Source organism: Oncorhynchus nerka, linkage group LG10, assembly GCF_034236695.1.
Source record: "Oncorhynchus nerka isolate Pitt River linkage group LG10, Oner_Uvic_2.0, whole genome shotgun sequence".
Taxonomy (NCBI): Eukaryota; Metazoa; Chordata; class Actinopteri; order Salmoniformes; family Salmonidae; genus Oncorhynchus; species Oncorhynchus nerka.
The window spans coordinates 2114229-2135199 of record NC_088405.1 but is presented as its reverse complement, the minus strand read 5'-3'; the positions used below and the strand labels follow the sequence as shown (position 1 = coordinate 2135199).

General features: G+C 37.9%; 1 protein-coding gene across 1 annotated transcript in view; it reads right to left on the bottom strand.

The window, feature by feature from the left end:
• Positions 1–20971, bottom strand: part of LOC135573598 (AT-rich interactive domain-containing protein 5B-like) — a 168158-nt gene that overhangs the window by 134240 nt on the left and 12947 nt on the right. The window contains 1 exon segment of the mRNA XM_065022861.1: positions 2681–2924. Coding sequence (XP_064878933.1) covers positions 2681–2924 — 244 coding nt within the window.

Sequence of the window (20971 nt, the reverse complement as noted above, 5' to 3'; positions counted from 1 at the left end):
ACCTAGTTGTTACCTAATGCCAGTGTTACCTAGTTGTTACCTAATGCCAGTGTTAGTTGTTACCTAATGCCAGTGTTACCTAGTTGTTACCTAATGCCAGTGTTACCTAATGCCAGTGTTACCTAGTTGTTACCTTGCCAGTGTTACCTAATGCCAGTGTTACCTAGTTGTTACCTAATGCCAGTGTTACCTGTTACCTAATGCCAGTGTTACCTAGTTGTTACCTAATGCCAGTGTTACCTAGTTGTTACCTAATGCCAGTGTTACCTAATGCCAGTGTTACCTAGTTGTTACCTAATGCCAGTGTTACCTAGTTGTTACCTAATGCCAGTGTTACCTAGTTGTTACCTAATGCCAGTGTTACCTAGTTGTTACCTAATGCCAGTGTTACCTAGTGCCAGTGTTACCTAATGCCAGTGTTACCTAGTTGTTACCTAATGCCAGTGTTACCTAGTTGTTACCTAATGCCAGTGTTACCTAGTTGTTACCTAATGCCAGTGTTACCTAGTTGTTACCTAATGCCAGTGTTTAATGCCAGTTTTACCTAGTGTTACCTAATGCCAGTGTTACCTAGTTGTTACCTAATGCCAGTGTTACCTAGTTGTTACCTAATGCCAGTGTTACCTAGTTGTTACCTAATGCCAGTGTTACCTAGTTGTTACCTAATGCCAGTTTACCTAGTTGTTACCTAATGCCAGTGTTACCTGTTACCTAGTTGTTACCTAATGCCAGTGTTACCTAGTTGTTACCTAATGCCAGTGTTACCTAGTTGTTACCTAATGCCAGTGTTACCTAGTTGTTACCTAATGCCAGTGTTACCTAGTTGTTACCTAATGCCTAGTGTTACCTAGTTGTTACCTAATGCCAGTGTTACCTAGTTGTTACCTAATGCCAGTGTTACCTAGTTGTTACCTAATGCCAGTGTTACCTAATGCCAGTGTTACCTAGTTGTTACCTGTTACCTAGTTGTTACCTAATGCCAGTGTTACCTAGTTGTTACCTAATGCCAGTGTTACCTAGATGTTACCTAGTTGTTACCTAATGCCAGTGTTACCTAATGCCAGTGTTACCTAGTTGTTACCTAGTTGTTACCTAATGCCAGTGTTACCTAGTTGTTACCTAATGCCAGTGTTACCTAGTTACCTAATGCCAGTGTTACCTAGTTGTTACCTAGTTGTTACCTAATGCCAGCGTTACCTAGTTGTTACCTAGTTGTTACCTAGTTGTTACCTAATGCCAGCGTTACCTAGTTGTTACCTAATGCCAGTGTTACCTAGTTGTTACCTAGTTGTTACCTAGTTGTTACCTAATGCCAGTGTTACCTAGTTGTTACCTAATGCCAGTGTTACCTAGTTGTTACCTAATGCCAGTGTTACCTAGTTGTTACCTAATGCCAGTGTTACCTAGTTGTTACCTAATGCCAGTGTTACCTAATGCCAGTGTTACCTAGTTGTTACCTAATGCCAGTGTTACCTAGTTGTTACCTAATGCCAGTGTTACCTAATGCCAGTGTTACCTAGTTGTTACCTAATGCCAGTGTTACCTAGTTGTTACCTAATGCCAGTGTTACCTAATGCCAGTGTTACCTAGTTGTTACCTAATGCCAGTGTTACCTAGTTGTTACCTAATGCCAGTGTTACCTAATGCCAGTGTTACCTAGTTGTTACCTAATGCCAGTGTTACCTAGTTGTTACCTAGTTGTTACCTAATGCCAGTGTTACCTAGTTGTTACCTAGTTGTTACCTAATGCCAGTGTTACCTAGTTGTTACCTAATGCCAGTGTTACCTAGTTGTTACCTAATGCCAGCGTTACCTAGTTGTTAGCTAATGCCAGTGTTACCTAGTTGTTACCTAATGCCAGTGTTACCTAGTTGTTACCTAATGCCAGTGTTACCTAGTTGTTACCTAGTTGTTACCTAATGCCAGTGTTACCTAATGCCAGTGTTACCTAGTTGTTACCTAGTTGTTACCTAATGCCAGTGTTACCTAGTTGTTACCTAATGCCAGTGTTACCTAGTTACCTAATGCCAGTGTTACCTAGTTGTTACCTAGTTGTTACCTAATGCCAGCGTTACCTAGTTGTTACCTAATGCCAGTGTTACCTAGTTGTTACCTAGTTGTTACCTAATGCCAGCGTTACCTAGTTGTTACCTAATGCCAGTGTTACCTAGTTGTTACCTAGTTGTTACCTAGTTGTTACCTAATGCCAGTGTTACCTAGTTGTTACCTAATGCCAGTGTTACCTAGTTGTTACCTAATGCCAGTGTTACCTAGTTGTTACCTAATGCCAGTGTTACCTAGTTGTTACCTAATGCCAGTGTTACCTAGTTGTTACCTAATGCCAGTGTTACCTAATGCCAGTGTTACCTAGTTGTTACCTAATGCCAGTGTTACCTAGTTGTTACCTAATGCCAGTGTTACCTAATGCCAGTGTTACCTAGTTGTTACCTAATGCCAGTGTTACCTAGTTGTTACCTAATGCCAGTGTTACCTAATGCCAGTGTTACCTAGTTGTTACCTAATGCCAGTGTTACCTAGTTGTTACCTAGTTGTTACCTAATGCCAGTGTTACCTAGTTGTTACCTAGTTGTTACCTAATGCCAGTGTTACCTAGTTGTTACCTAATGCCAGTGTTACCTAATGCCAGTGTTACCTAGTTGTTACCTAATGCCAGTGTTACCTAGTTGAGTCTTGTCCTTTAAAAGGTCTTTGAAGTTGAGGCCTCTGTTGAGTGTTGACTCTCTGTACCGGTGGAGGACGGGGGTGTCTCTCTGTCCATTCTTCTCCAGCTCTTGGAGCATCTCACTGGGCTTTAGAGGTGCAGCCTTCAGGCCCCTGCTCCAGCCTGAAGAGTCCCATACAGTCCATCTGACCAGGTCCTGTAACTTCACCACCACCTTCTCAGACACAGCCAGGACCTCATCCTGCAGACAGGGGGGAGATAATATAATGGAATACCATAGCATATAACAAAGTAGTTCAAACATGAGACAATTTAGGAGGGGGGGAATATTAAACACAACAGCACCATCACACAGAGAGAGAGGATGTCGTCCTGAGTCAGACCAGCTCCATCACAGAGAGAGAGGGGATGTCTTCCTGAGTCAGACCAGCTCCATCACAGAGAGAGAGAGGATGTCTTCCTGAGTCAGACCAGCTCCATCACAGAGAGAGAGAGGATGTCTTCCTGAGTCAGACCAGCACCATCACAGAGAGAGAGAGAGGATGTCTTCCTGAGTCAGACCAGCTCCATCACAGAGAGGGGGAGGATGTCTTCCTGAGTCAGACCAGCTCCATCACAGAGAGAGAGAGAGGATGTCTTCCTGAGTCAGACCAGCTCCATCACAGAGAGAGAGCTTGTCTTCCTGAGTCAGACCAGCTCCATCACAGAGAGAGAGGATGTCTTCCTGAGTCAGAACAGCTCCATCACAGAGAGAGAGCATGTCTTCCTGAGTCAGACCAGCTCCATCACAGAGAGAGAGCTTGTCTTCCTGAGTCAGACCAGCTCCATCACAGAGAGAGAGAGGATGTCTTCCTGAGTCAGACCAGCTCCATCACAGAGAGAGAGAGGATGTCTTCCTGAGTCAGACCAGCTCCATCACACAGAGAGAGAGAGGATGTCTTCCTGAGTCAGACCAGCTCCATCACAGAGAGAGAGAGAGGATGTCTTCCTGAGTCAGACCAGCTCCATCACAGAGAGAGAGAGAGAGAGAGGATGTCTTCCTGAGTCAGACCAGCTCCATCACAGAGAGAGAGAGGATGTCTTCCTGAGTCAGACCAGCTCCATCACAGAGAGAGAGGATGTCTTCCTGAGTCAGACCAGCTCCATCACAGAGAGAGAGCTTGTCTTCCTGAGTCAGACCAGCTCCATCACAGAGAGAGAGAGGATGTCTTCCTGAGTCAGACCAGCTCCATCACAGAGAGAGAGAGGATGTCTTCCTGAGTCAGACCAGCTCCATCACAGAGAGAGAGAGGATGTCTTCCTGAGTCAGACCCGCTCCATCACAGAGAGAGAGGATGTCTTCCTGAGTCAGACCAGCTCCATCACAGAGAGAGAGGATGTCTTCCTGAGTCAGACCAGCTCCATCACAGAGAGAGAGAGAGAGAGAGAGAGTTTGTCTTCCTAAGTGTTACGGATCATCCTATATAGCTCCATCTCCCATTACTATAGAACCATCCTATATAGCTCCATTACTATAGAGTCATCCTATATAGCTCCATTACTATAGAACCATCCTATATAGCTCCATTACTATAGAACCATCCTATATAGCTCCATTACTATAGAACCATCCTATATAGCTCCATCTACCATTACTATAGAGTCATCCTATATAGGATGACTCTATAGTAATGGGAGATGGAGCTATATAGGATGGTTCTATAGTAATGGGAGATGGAGCTATATAGGATGGTTCTATAGTAATGGATAGGAGCTATATAGGATGGTTCTATAGTAATGGGAGATGGAGCTATATAGGATGGTTCTATAGTAATGGGAGATGGAGCTATATAGGATGGTTCTATAGTAATGGAGCTATATAGGATGGTTCTATAGTAATGGAGCTATATAGGATGGTTCTATAGTAATGGGAGATGGAGCTATATAGGATGGTTCTATAGTAATGGGAGATGGAGCTATATAGGATGGTTCTATAGTAATGGGAGATGGAGCTATATAGGATGGTTCTATAGTAATGGAGCTATATAGGATGACTCTATAGTAATGGAGCTATATAGGATGACTCTATAGTAATGGAGATGGAGCTATATAGGATGGTCTATAGTAATGGGAGATGGAGCTATATAGGATGGTTCTATAGTAATGGAGCTATATAGGATGGTTCTATAGTAATGGGAGATGGAGCTATATAGGATGACTCTATAGTAATGGGAGATGGAGCTATATAGGATGACTCTATAGTAATGGAGCTATATAGGATGATTCTATAGTAATGGAGATGGAGCTATATAGGATGGTTCTATAGTAATGGGAGATGGAGCTATATAGCTCCATCTCCCATTACTATAGAATCATCCTATATAGCTCCATCTCCCTTTACTATAGTGTCATCCTATATAGCTCCATCTCCCATTACTATAGAGTCATCCTATATAGCTCCTATCTCCATCTACTATAGAGTCATCCTATATAGCTCCCATTACTATAGAATCATCCCATTACTATAGCTCCATATAGCTCCACTATAGAATCATCCTATATAGCTCCATCTCCCATTACTATAGAGTCATCCTATATAGCTCCATCTCCCATTACTATAGAGTCATCCTATATAGCGCCATCTCCCATTACTATAGAGTCATCCTATATAGCTCCATCTCCCATTACTATAGAGTCATCCTATATAGCTCCTATCCATTACTATAGAGTCATCCTATATAGCTCCATCTCCCATTACTATAGAGTCATCCTATATAGCTCCTATCCATTACTATAGAGTCATCCTATATAGCTCCATTACTATAGAGTCATCCTATATAGCTCCATTACTATAGAACCATCCTATATAGCTCCATATCCCATTACTATAGTCATCCTATATAGCTCCATCTCCCATTACTATAGAGTCATCCTATATAGCTCCTATCCATTACTATAGAGTCATCCTATATAGCTCCATTACTATAGAGTCATCCTATATAGCTCCATTACTATAGAACCATCCTATATAGCTCCATATCCCATTACTATAGTCATCCTATATAGCTCCATCTCCCATTACTATAGAATCATCCTATATAGCTCCATTACTATAGAATCATCCTATATAACTCCATTACTATAGAGTCATCCTATATAGCTCCATCTCCCATTACTATAGAACCATCCTATATAGCTCCATCTCCCATTACTATAGAACCATCCTATATAGCTCCATCTCCCATTACTATAGAACCATCCTATATAGCTCCATCTCCCATTACTATAGAACCATCCTATATAGCTCCATCTCCCATTACTATAGAATCATCCTATATAGCTCCATCTCCCATTACTATAGAATCATCCTATATAGCTCCATTACTATAGGGTCATCCTACTATAGAATCTCTATATAGCTCCATTACTATAGAACCATCCTATATAGCTCCATCTCCCATTACTATAGAACCATCCTATATAGCTCCATCTCCCATTACTATAGAACCATCCTATATAGCTCCATCTCCCATTACTATAGAATCATCCTATATAGCTCCATCTCCCATTACTATAGAATCATCCTATATAGCTCCATCTCCCATTACTATAGAACCATCTATATAGCTCCATAGCTCCATTACTATAGAACCATCCTATATAGCTCCATCCATTACTATAGAACCATCCTATATAGCTCCATCTCCCATTACTATAGAATCATCCTATATAGCTCCATTACTATAGAGTCATCCTATATAGCTCCATTACTATAGAATCATCCTATATAGCTCCATCTCCCATTACTATAGAACCATCCTATATAGCTCCATCTCCCATTACTATAGAATCATCCTATATAGCTCCATTACTATAGAGTCATCCTATATAGCTCCATTACTATAGAATCATCCTATATAGCTCCATCTCCCATTACTATAGAACCATCCTATATAGCTCCATCTCCCATTACTATAGAACCATCCTATATAGCTCCATCTCCCATTACTATAGAGTCATCCTATATAGCTCCATCTCCTATATAGCTCCATTACTATAGAACCATCCTATATAGCTCCATCTCCCATTACTATAGAACCATCCTATATAGCTCCATCTCCCATTACTATAGAATCATCCTATATAGCTCCATCTCCCATTACTATAGAGTCATCCTATATAGCTCCATCTCCATTACTATAGAGTCATCCTATATAGCTCCATCTCCATTACTATAGAACCATCCTATTACTATAGCTCCATAGCTCCTATCCATTACTATAGAGTCATCATCCATTACTATAGAGTCTCCATCTCCCATTACTATAGAGTCATCCTATATAGCTCCATTACTATAGAGTCATCCTATATAGCTCCATCTCCCATTACTATAGAACCATCCTATATAGCTCCATCTCCCATTACTATAGAGTCATCCTATATAGCTCCATCTCCCATTACTATAGAGTCATCCTATATAGCTCCATCTCCCATTACTATAGAACCATCCTATATAGCTCCATCTCCCATTACTATAGAACCATCCTATATAGCTCCATCTCCATTACTATAGAGTCATCCTATATAGCTCCATCTCCCATTACTATAGAGTCATCCTATATAGCTCCATTACTATAGAGTCATCCTATATAGCTCCATTACTATAGAACCATCCTATATAGCTCCATCTCCCATTACTATAGAATCATCCTATATAGCTCCATCTCCCATTACTATAGAGTCATCCTATATAGCTCCATTACTATAGAACCATCCTATATAGCTCCATCTCCATTACTATAGAACCATCCTATATAGCTCCATCTCCATTACTATAGAACCATCCTATATAGCTCCATTACTATAGAATCATCCTATATAGCTCCATTACTATAGAACCATCCTATATAGCTCCATCTCCCATTACTATAGAATCATCCTATATAGCTCCATCTCCATTACTATAGAGTCATCCTATATAGCTCCATATAGCTATATATCTCCATTACTATAGAGTCATCCTATATAGCTCCATCCCATTACTATAGAGTCATCCTATATAGCTCCATCTCCCATTACTATAGAGTCATCCTATATAGCTCCATCTCCCATTACTATAGAGTCATCCTATATAGCTCCATCTCCCATTACTATAGAGTCATCCTATATAGCTCCATCTCCATTACTATAGAGTCATCCTATATAGCTCCTATCCATTACTATAGAGTCATCCTATATAGCTCCATTACTATAGAACCATCCTATATAGCTCCATTACTATAGAACCATCCTATATAGCTCCATCTCCCATTACTATAGAACCATCCTATATAGCTCCATCTCCCATTACTATAGAACCATCCTATATAGCTCCATTACTATAGAACCATCCTATATAGCTCCATTACTATAGAATCCTATATAGCTCCTACTATAGAACCATCCTATATAGCTCCATCTCCCATTACTATAGAACCATCCTATATAGCTCCATCTCCCATTACTATAGAGTCATCCTATATAGCTCCATCTCCATTACTATAGAAGTCATCCTATATAGCTCCATCTCCCATTACTATAGAACCATCTATATAGCTATTACTAGCTCCATCTCCATTACTATAGAACCATCCTATATAGCTCCATTACTATAGAACCATCCTATATAGCTCCATCTCCCATTACTATAGAATCATCCTATATAGCTCCATCTCCCATTACTATAGAGTCATCCTATATAGCTCCATCTCCATTACTATAGAGTCATCCTATATAGCTCCATTACTATAGTCATCCTATATAGCATCCATCTCCCATTACTATAGAATCATCCTATATAGCTCCATCTCCCATTACTATAGAGTCATCTATATAGCTCCATCTCCCATTACTATAGTGTCATCCTATATAGCTCCATCTCCCATTACTATAGAGTCATCCATCTCCCATTACTATAGAACCATCCTATATAGCTCCATCTCCCATTACTATAGAGTCATCCTATATAGCTCCATCTCCATTACTATAGAACCATCCTATATAGCTCCATCTCCCATTTATAGAATCACTATATAGAGTCATCCTATATAGCTCCATTACTATAGCTCCATCTCCATTACTATAGAACCATCCTATATAGCTCCATCTCCCATTACTATAGAACCATCCTATATAGCTCCATCTCCATTACTATAGAACCATCCTATATAGCTCCATCTCCATTACTATAGAGTCATCCTATATAGCTCCATCTCCATTACTATAGAACCATCCTATATAGCTCCATCTCCCATTACTATAGAGTCATCCTATATAGCTCCATCTCCCATTACTATAGAATCATCCTATATAGCTCCATCTCCATTACTATAGAGTCATCCTATATAGCTCCATTACTATAGAACCATCCTATATAGCTCCATCTCCCATTACTATAGAATCATCCTATATAGCTCCATCTCCCATTACTATAGAGTCATCCTATATAGCTCCATCTCCCATTACTATAGAACCATCCTATATAGCTCCATCTCCATTACTATAGAACCATCCTATATAGCTCCATCTCCATTACTATAGAGTCATCCTATATAGCTCCATTACTATAGAACCATCCTATATAGCTCCATCTCCATTACTATAGAGTCATCCTATATAGCTCCATCTCCCATTACTATAGAGTCATCCTATATAGCTCCATCTCCCATACTTACTATACCAGTCATCCTATATAGCTCCATCTCCCATTACTATAGAACCATCCTATATAGCTCCTATCCATTACTATAGAACCATCCTATATAGCTCCATTACTATAGAGTCATCCTATATAGCTCCATTACTATAGAACCATCCTATATAGCTCCATCTCCCATTACTATAGAACCATCCTATATAGCTCCATCTCCATTACTATAGAGTCATCCTATATAGCTCCATTACTATAGAGTCATCCTATATAGCTCCATCTCCCATTACTATAGAACCATCCTATATAGCTCCATTACTATAGAACCATCCTATATAGCTCCATCTCCCATTACTATAGAACCATCCTATATAGCTCCATCTCCCATTACTATAGAGTCATCCTATATAGCTCCATCTCCCATTACTATAGAACCATCCTATATAGCTCCATTACTATAGAACCATCCTATATAGCTCCATTACTATAGAGTCATCCTATATAGCTCCATCTCCCATTACTATAGAGTCATCCTATATAGCTCCATCTCCCATTACTATAGAGTCATCCTATATAGCTCCTATCCATTACTATAGAGTCATCCTATATAGCTCCATTACTATAGAGTCATCCTATATAGCTCCATTACTATAGAACCATCCTATATAGCTCCATATCCCATTACTATAGTCATCCTATATAGCTCCATCTCCCATTACTATAGAATCATCCTATATAGCTCCATTACTATAGAATCATCCTATATAGCTCCATTACTATAGAGTCATCCTATATAGCTCCATCTCCCATTACTATAGAACCATCCTATATAGCTCCATCTCCCATTACTATAGAACCATCCTATATAGCTCCATCTCCCATTACTATAGAGTCATCCTATATAGCTCCTATCCATTACTATAGAACCATCCTATATAGCTCCATCTCCCATTACTATAGAACCATCCTATATAGCACCTATCCATTACTATAGAACCATCCTATATAGCTCCATCTCCCATTACTATAGAATCATCCTATATAGCTCCATCTCCATTACTATAGAGTCATCCTATATAGCTCCATCTCCATTACTATAGAGTCATCCTATATAGCTCCTATCCATTACTATAGAACCATCCTATATAGCTCCATCTCCCATTACTATAGAGTCATCCTATATAGCTCCATCTCCCATTACTATAGAATCATCCTATATAGCTCCATCTCCCTTTACTATAGTGTCATCCTATATAGCTCCATCTCCCATTACTATAGAGTCATCCTATATAGCTCCATCTCCCATTACTATAGAGTCATCCTATATAGCTCCATTACTATAGAATCATCCTATATAGCTCCATCTCCCAATACTATAGAGTCATCCTATATAGCTCCATCTCCCATTACTATAGAGTCATCCTATATAGCTCCATCTCCCATTACTATAGAGTCATCCTATATAGCTCCATCTCCCATTACTATAGAGTCATCCTATATAGCTCCTATCCATTACTATAGAGTCATCCTATATAGCTCCATTACTATAGAGTCATCCTATATAGCTCCATTACTATAGAACCATCCTATATAGCTCCATATCCCATTACTATAGTCATCCTATATAGCTCCATCTCCCATTACTATAGAATCATCCTATATAGCTCCATTACTATAGAATCATCCTATATAACTCCATTACTATAGAGTCATCCTATATAGCTCCATCTCCCATTACTATAGAACCATCCTATATAGCTCCATCTCCCATTACTATAGAACCATCCTATATAGCTCCATCTCCCATTACTATAGAACCATCCTATATAGCTCCATCTCCCATTACTATAGAACCATCCTATATAGCTCCATCTCCCATTACTATAGAATCATCCTATATAGCTCCATCTCCCATTACTATAGAATCATCCTATATAGCTCCATCTCCCATTACTATAGAACCATCCTATATAGCTCCATCTCCCATTACTATAGAGTCATCCTATATAGCTCCTATCCATTACTATAGAACCATCCTATATAGCTCCATCTCCCATTACTATAGAACCATCCTATATAGCTCCATCTCCCATTACTATAGAACCATCCTATATAGCTCCATCTCCATTACTATAGAGTCATCCTATATAGCTCCATTACTATAGAGTCATCCTATATAGCTCCATCTCCCATTACTATAGAACCATCCTATATAGCTCCATTACTATAGAACCATCCTATATAGCTCCATCTCCGATTACTATAGAGTCATCCTATATAGCTCCATCTCCATTACTATAGAGTCATCCTATATAGCTCCATCTCCATTACTATAGAGTCATCCTATATAGCTCCATCTCCCATTACTATAGAATCATCCTATATAGCTCCATCTCCCATTACTATAGAATCATCCTATATAGCTCCATCTCCCATTACTATAGAACCATCCTATATAGCTCCATCTCCCATTACTATAGAACCATCCTATATAGCTCCATCTCCCATTACTATAGAGTCATCCTATATAGCTCCTATCCATTACTATAGAACCATCCTATATAGCTCCATCTCCCATTACTATAGAACCATCCTATATAGCTCCATCTCCCATTACTATAGAACCATCCTATATAGCTCCATCTCCCATTACTATAGAGTCATCCTATATAGCTCCTATCCATTACTATAGAACCATCCTATATAGCTCCATCTCCCATTACTATAGAACCATCCTATATAGCTCCATCTCCATTACTATAGAGTCATCCTATATAGCTCCATCTCCCATTACTATAGAACCATCCTATATAACTCCATCTCCCATTACTATAGAACCATCCTATATAGCTCCATCTCCCATTACTATAGAGTCATCCTATATAGCTCCATCTCCCATTAATATAGAGTCATTCTATATAGCTCCATTACTATAGAACCATCCTATATAGCTCCATCTCCATTACTATAGAGTCATCCTATATAGCTCCATCTCCCATTACTATAGAGTCATTCTATATAGCTCCATTACTATAGAACCATCCTATATAGCTCCATTACTATAGAACCATCCTATATAGCTCCATCTCCCATTACTATAGAACCATCCTATATAGCTCCATCTCCATTACTATAGAGTCATCCTATATAGCTCCATCTCCCAATACTATAGAGTCATCCTATATAGCTCCATCTCCCATTACTATAGAGTCATCCTATGTAGCTCCATCTCCCATTACTATAGAACCATCCTATATAGCTCCTATCCATTACTATAGAACCATCCTATATAGCTCCATTACTATAGAGTCATCCTATATAGCTCCATTACTATAGAACCATCCTATATAGCTCCATCTCCCATTACAATAGTCATCCTATATAGCTCCATCTCCCATTACTATAGAATCATCCTATATAGCTCCATGACTATAGAGTCATCCTATATAGCTCCATCTCCCATTACTATAGAACCATCCTATATAGCTCCATCTCCCATTACTATAGAACCATCCTATATAGCTCCATCTCCCATTACTACAGAACCATCCTATATAGCTCCTATCCATTACTATAGAACCATCCTATATAGCTCCATTACTATAGAACCATCCTATATAGCTCCATCTCCCATTACTATAGAATCATCCTATATAGCTCCATTACTATAGAGTCATCCTATATAGCTCCATCTCCCATTACTATAGAGTCATCCTATATAGCTCCATCTCCCATTACTATAGAATCATCCTATATAGCTCCATCTCCCATTACTATAGAGTCATCCTATATAGCTCCATCTCCCATTACTATAGAATCATCCTATAGAGCTCCATCTCCCATTACTATAGAGTCATCCTATATAGCTCCATCTCCCATTACTATAGAACCATCCTATATAGCTCCATCTCCCATTACTATAGAACCATCCTATATAGCTCCATCTCCCATTACTATAGAACCATCCTATATAGCTCCATCTCCCATTACTATAGAACCATCCTATATAGCTCCATTACTATAGAACCATCCTATATAGCTCCATCTCCATTACTATAGAATCATCCTATATAGCTCCATTACTATAGAGTCATCCTATATAGCTCCATCTCCCAATACTATAGAACCATCCTATATAGCTCCATCTCCCATTACTATAGAACCATCCTATATAGCTCCATCTCCCATTACTATAGAGTCATCCTATATAGCTCCATTACTATAGAATCATCCTATATAGCTCCATCTCCCATTACTATAGAGTCATCCTATATAGCTCCATTACTATAGAACCATCCTATATAGCTCCATCTCCCATTACTATAGAATCATCCTATATAGCTCCATCTCCCATTACTATAGAGTCATCCTATATAGCTCCATCTCCCATTACTATAGAACCATCCTATATAGCTCCATCTCCCATTACTATAGAATCATCCTATAGAGCTCCATCTCCCATTACTATAGAGTCATCCTATATAGCTCCATCTCCCATTACTATAGAATCATCCTATATAGCTCCATCTCCCATTACTATAGAGTCATCCTATATAGCTCCATTACTATAGAACCATCCTATATAGCTCCATCTCCCATTACTATAGAACCATCCTATATAGCTCCATCTCCCATTACTATAGAACCATCCTATATAGCTCCATCTCCCATTACTATAGAACCATCCTATATAGCTCCATTACTATAGAACCATCCTATATAGCTCCATCTCCATTACTATAGAGTCATCCTATATAGCTCCATTACTATAGAGTCATCCTATATAGCTCCATCTCCATTACTATAGAGTCATCCTATATAGCTCCATTACTATAGAACCATCCTATATAGCTCCATCTCCATTACTATAGAGTCATCCTATATAGCTCCATTACTATAGAACCATCCTATATAGCTCCATTACTATAGAGTCATCCTATATAGCTCCATCTCCATTACTATAGAACCATCCTATATAGCTCCATTACTATAGAACCATCCTATATAGCTCCATCTCCCATTACTATAGAACCATCCTATATAGCTCCATCTCCGATTACTATAGAATCATCCTATATAGCTCCATCTCCCATTACTATAGAACCATCCCATATAGCTCCATCTCCCATTACTATAGAGTCATCCTATATAGCTCCATCTCCCATTACTATAGAACCATCCTATATAGCTCCATTACTATAGAACCATCCTATATAGCTCCATCTCCCATTACTATAGAACCATCCTATATAGCTCCATTACTATAGAACCATCCTATATAGCTCCATCTCCCATTACTATAGAACCATCCTATATAGCTCCATCTCCCATTACTATAGAATCATCCTATAGAGCTCCATCTCCCATTACTATAGAACCATCCCATATAGCTCCATCTCCCATTACTATAGAGTCATCCTATATAGCTCCATCTCCCATTACTATAGAGTCATCCTATATAGCTCCATCTCCCATTACTATAGAATCATCCTATATAGCTCCATTACTATAGAACCATCCTATATAGCTCCATTACTATAGAACCATCCTATAGCTATATCTCCCATTACTATAGAACCATCATATATAGCTCCATCTCCCATTACTATAGAACCATCCTATATAGCTCCATCTCCGATTACTATAGAGTCATCCTATATAGCTCCATCTCCATTACTATAGAGTCATCCTATATAGCTCCATTACTATAGAGTCATCCTATATAGCTCCATCTCCCATTACTATAGAGTCATCCTATATAGCTCCATTACTATAGAACCATCCTATATAGCTCCATTACTATAGAACCATCCTATATAGCTCCATTACTATAGAACCATCATATATAGCTCCATCTCCGATTACTATAGAATCATCCTATATAGCTCCATTACTATAGAGTCATCCTATATAGCTCCATCTCCATTACTATAGAGTCATCCTATATAGCTCCATTACTATAGAATCATCCTATATAGCTCCATTACTATAGAACCATCCTATATAGCTCCATTACTATAGAACCATCCTATATAGCTCCATTACTATAGAACCATCATATATAGCTCCATCTCCGATTACTATAGAATCATCCTATATAGCTCCATTACTATAGAGTCATCCTATATAGCTCCATCTCCATTACTATAGAGTCATCCTATATAGCTCCATTACTATAGAGTCATCCTATATAGCTCCATCTCCCATTACTATAGAGTCATCCTATATAGCTCCATCTCCCATTACTATAGAGTCATCCTATATAGCTCCATCTCCCATTACTATAGAGTCATCCTATATAGCTCCATCTCCCATTACTATAGAGTCATCCTATATAGCTCCATCTCCCATTACTATAGAACCATCCTATATAGCTCCATCTCCCATTACTATAGAACCATCCTATATAGCTCCATCTCCCATTACTATAGTCATCCTATATAGCTCCATTACTATAGAACCATCCTATATAGCTCCATCTCCCATTACTATAGAATCATCCTATATAGCTCCATCTCCCATTACTATAGAGTCATCCTATATAGCTCCATTACTATAGAACCATCCTATATAGCTCCATTACTATAGAACCATCCTATATAGCTCCATCTCCATTACTATAGAGTTTTTTTTATTTTTTATTTTTTATTTCACCTTTATTTAACCAGGTAGGCTAGTTGAGAACACCTTTATTTAACCAGGTAGGCTAGTTGAGAACAAGTTCTCATTTGCAACTGCGACCTGGCCAAGATAAAGCATAGCAGTGTGAACAGACAACACAGAGTTACACATGGAGTAAAGCAATTAACAAGTCAATAACACAGTAGAAAAAAAAATGGGCAGTCTATATACTCCAAAAGGCATGAGGAGGTAGGCGAATAATACAATTTGCAGATTAACACTGGGGTGATAAATGATCAGATGGTCATGTACAGGTAGAGATATTGGTGTGCAAAAGAGCAGAAAAGTAAATAAATAAATAAAATTAAAAAAAACAGTATAAAAACAGTATGGAGATGAGGTAGGTGAAAATGGGTGGGCTATTTACCAATAGACTATGTACAGCTGCAGCGATCGGTTAGCTGCTCGGATAGCTGATGTTTGAAGTTGGTGAGGGAGATAAAAGTCTCCAACTTCAGAGTCATCCTATATAGCTCCATTACTATAGAGTCATCCTATATAGCTCCATTACTATAGAGTCATCCTATATAGCTCCATCTCCCATTACTATAGAACCATCCTATATAGCTCCATTACTATAGAACCATCCTATATAGCTCCATTACTATAGAATCATCCTATATAGCTCCATCTCCCATTACAAACCTACATTTAGTATTAATTTGCATTGCACCAATCTATGTACTTGTATTATTGTGTTATTATCCATTTTTCGTGTTCTATATTTTCTATATCTATAAGAATGTTCCTATTCACAGAGTTAATCATGTTAAATTCTATGTTCTGTAGAGAGAATTTAACATGATTCTATGTTCTGTAGAGAGAATTTAACATGATTCTATGTTCCGTAGAGAGAATTTAACATGATTCTATGTTCCGTAGAGAGAATTTAACATGATTCTATGTTCCGTAGAGAGAATTTAACATGATTCTATGTTCTGTAGAGGTGAACATGGAATGACAAAGACATGTTAAAGAGTTCCAGAGTAAAAACAAAACATTTTACTATTTGAACCTCAAAATGACCAATTCCCTAGGAATACCGACAGACTAGAATTTCCACATTGAAAACAGCAGCCCAGTTCTGACTACATCCCTCTTTATAAATAACAGTTCTGACTATAGTCCTCTATTATAAGCAACAGCAGCCCAGTTCTGACTATAGTCCTCTATCATAAATAACAGTTCTAACTATAGTCCTCTATTATAAGTAACAGCAGCCCAGTTCTGACTATAGTCCTCTATCATAAGTAACAGTTCTGACTATAGTCCTCTACTATAAGTAACAGTTCTGACTATAGTCCTCTACTATAAGTAACAGTTCTGACTATAGTCCTCTACTATAAGTAACAGTTCTGACTATAGTCCTCTACTATAAGTAACAGTTCTGACTATAGTCCTCTATTGTAAGTAACAGTTCTGACTATAGTCCTCTATTATAAGTAACAGTTCTGACTATAGTCCTCTAGTATAAGTAACAGTTCTGACTATAGTCCTCTACTATAAGTAACAGTTCTGACTATAGTCCTCTATTATAAGTAACAGTTCTGACTATAGTCCTCTATTATAAGTAACAGTTCTGACTATAGTCCTCTACTATAAGTAACAGTTCTGACTATAGTCCTCTAGTATAAGTAACAGTTCTGACTATAGCCCTCTACTATAAGTAACAGTTCTGACTATAGTCCTCTACTATAAGTAACAGTTCTGACTATAGTCCTCTACTATAAGTAACAGTTCTGACTATAGTCCTCTACTATAAGTAACAGTTCTGACTATAGCCCTCTATTATAAGTAACAGTTCTGACTATAGTCCTCTATTATAAGTAACAGTTCTGACTATAGCCCTCTATTATAAGTAACAGTTCTGACTATAGTCCTCTATTATAAGTAACAGTTCTGACTATAGCCCTCTACTATAAGTAACAGTTCTGACTATAGTCCTCTATTATAAGTAACAGTTCTGACTATAGCCCTCTACTATAAGTAACAGTTCTGACTATAGCCCTCTATTATAAGTAACAGTTCTGACTATAGCCCTCTACTATAAGTAACAGTTCTGACTATAGTCCTCTATTGGAAGTAACAGTTCTGACTATAGCCCTCTATTATAAGTAACAGTTCTGACTATAGTCCTCTATTATAAGTAACAGTTCTGACTATAGTCCTCTATTATAAGTAACAGTTCTGACTATAGCCCTCTATTATAAGTAACAGTTCTGACTATAGTCCTCTATTGTAAGTAACAGTTCTGACTATAGTCCTCTATTATAAGTAACAGTTCTGACTATAGTCCTCTATTATAAGTAACAGTTCTGACTATAGCCCTCTACTATAAGTAACAGTTCTGACTATAGTACTCTATTATAATTAACAGCAGCCCAGTTCTGACTATAGTCCTCTATTATAAGTAACAGTTCTGACTATAGTCCTCTATTATAAGTAACAGTTCTAACTATAGTCCTCTATTATAAGTAACAGCAGCCCAGTTCTGACTATAGTCCTCTATTATAAGTAACAGTTCTAACTATAGTCCTCTATTATAAGTAACAGCAGCCCAGTTCTGACTATAGTCCTCTACTATAAATAACAGTTCTGACTATAGTCCTCTACTATAAGTAACAGTTCTGACTATAGTCCTCTATTATAAGTAACAGTTCTGACTATAGTCCTCTATTATAAGTAACAGTTCTGACTATAGTCCTCTATTATAAGTAACAGTTCTAACTATAGTCCTCTATTATAAGTAACAGCAGCCCAGTTCTGACTATAGTCCTCTACTATAAATAACAGTTCTGACTATAGTCCTCTACTATAAGTAACAGTTCTGACTATAGTCCTCTATTATAAGTAACAGTTCTGACTATAGTCCTCTATTATAATTAACAGTTCTAACTATAGTCCTCTATTATAAGTAACAGTTCTGACTATAGTCCTCTACTATAAGTAACAGCAGCCCAGTTCTGACTATAGTCCTCTACTATAAGTAACAGTTCTGACTATAGTCCTCTATTATAAGTAACAGTTCTGACTATAGTCCTCTACTATAAGTAACAGTTCTGACTATAGTCCTCTATTATAAGTAACAGTTCTGACTATAGTACTCTATTATAAGTAACAGTTCTGACTATAGCCCTCTACTATAAGTAACAGTTCTGACTATAGTCTTCTATTATAAGTAACAGTTCTGACTATAGTCCTCTACTATAAGTAACAGTTCTGACTATAGTCCTCTATTATAAGTAACAGTTCTGACTATAGTAACAGTTCTGACTATAGTCCTCTACTATAAGTAACAGTTCTGACTATAGTCCTCTACTATAAGTAACAGCAGCCCAGTTCTGACTATAGCCCTCTACTATAAGTAACAGTTCTGACTATAGTCCTCTACTATAAATAACAGTTCTGACTATAGCCCTCTACTATAAGTAACAGTTCTGACTATAGTCCTCTACTATAAGTAACAGCAGCCCAGTTCTGACTATAGCCCTCTACTATAAGTAACAGTTCTGACTATAGTCCTCTACTATAAATAACAGTTCTGACTATAGCGCTCTACTATAAGTAACAGTTCTGACTATAGTCCTCTACTATAAGTAACAGTTCTGACTATAGCCCTCTACTATAAGTAACAGTTCTGACTATAGTCCTCTATTATAAGTAACAGTTCTGACTATAGTCCTCTATTATAAGTAAGAGTTCTGACTATAGTCCTATACTATAAATAACAGTTCTGACTATAGACCTCTACTATAAGTAACAGCAGCCCAGTTCTGACTATAGTCCTCTATTATAAGTAACAGTTCTGACTATAGTCCTCTATTATAAGTAACAGTTCTGACTATAGTCCTCTATTATAAGTAACAGCAGCCCAGTTCTGACTATAGCCCTCTATTATAAGTAACAGTTCTGACTATAGTCCTCTATTATAAGTAACAGTTCTGACTATAGCCCTCTACTATAAATAACAGCAGCCCAGTTCTGACTATAGTCCTCTATTATAAGTAACAGTTCTGACTATAGTCCTCTATTATAAGTAACAGTTCTGACTATAGTCCTCTATTATAAGTAACAGTTCTGACTATAGTCCTCTACTATAAGTAACAGTTCTGACTATAGTCCTCTACTATAAGTAACAGTTCTGACTAGTCCTCTATTATAAGTAACAGTTCTGACTATAGTCCTCTACTATAAGTAACAGTTCTGACTATAGTCCTCTATTATAAGTAACAGTTCTGACTATAGTCCTCTATTATAAGTAACAGCAGCCCAGTTCTGACTATAGCCCTCTACTATAAGTAACAGTTCTGACTATAGTCCTCTATTATAAGTAACAGCAGCCCAGTTCTGACTATAGTCCTCTATTATAAGTAACAGTTCTGACTATAGCCCTCTACTATAAGTAACAGTTCTGACTATAGTCCTCTACTATAAGTAACAGTTCTGACTATAGTCCTCTACTATAAGTAACAGTTCTGACTATAGTCCTCTACTATAAGTAACAGCAGCCCAGTTCTGACTATAGTCCTCTATTATAAGTAACAGTTCTGACTATAGTCCTCTACTATAAGTAACAGCAGCCCAGTTCTGACTATAGTCCTCTATTATAAGTAACAGTTCTGACTATAGTCCTCTATTATAAGTAACAGTTCTGACTATAGTCCTCTACTATAAGTAACAGTTCTGACTATAGTCCTCTACTATAAGTAACAGTTCTGACTATAGTCCTCTACTATAAGTAACAGCAGCCCAGTTCTGACTATAGTCCTCTATTATAAGTAACAGTTCTGACTATAGTCCTCTACTATAAGTAACAACAGCCCAGTTCTGACTATAGTCCTCTATTATAAGTAACAGTTCTGACTATAGTCCTCTATTATAAGTTACAGTTCTGACTATAGTCCTCTACTATAAGTAACAGTTCTGACTATAGTCCTCTA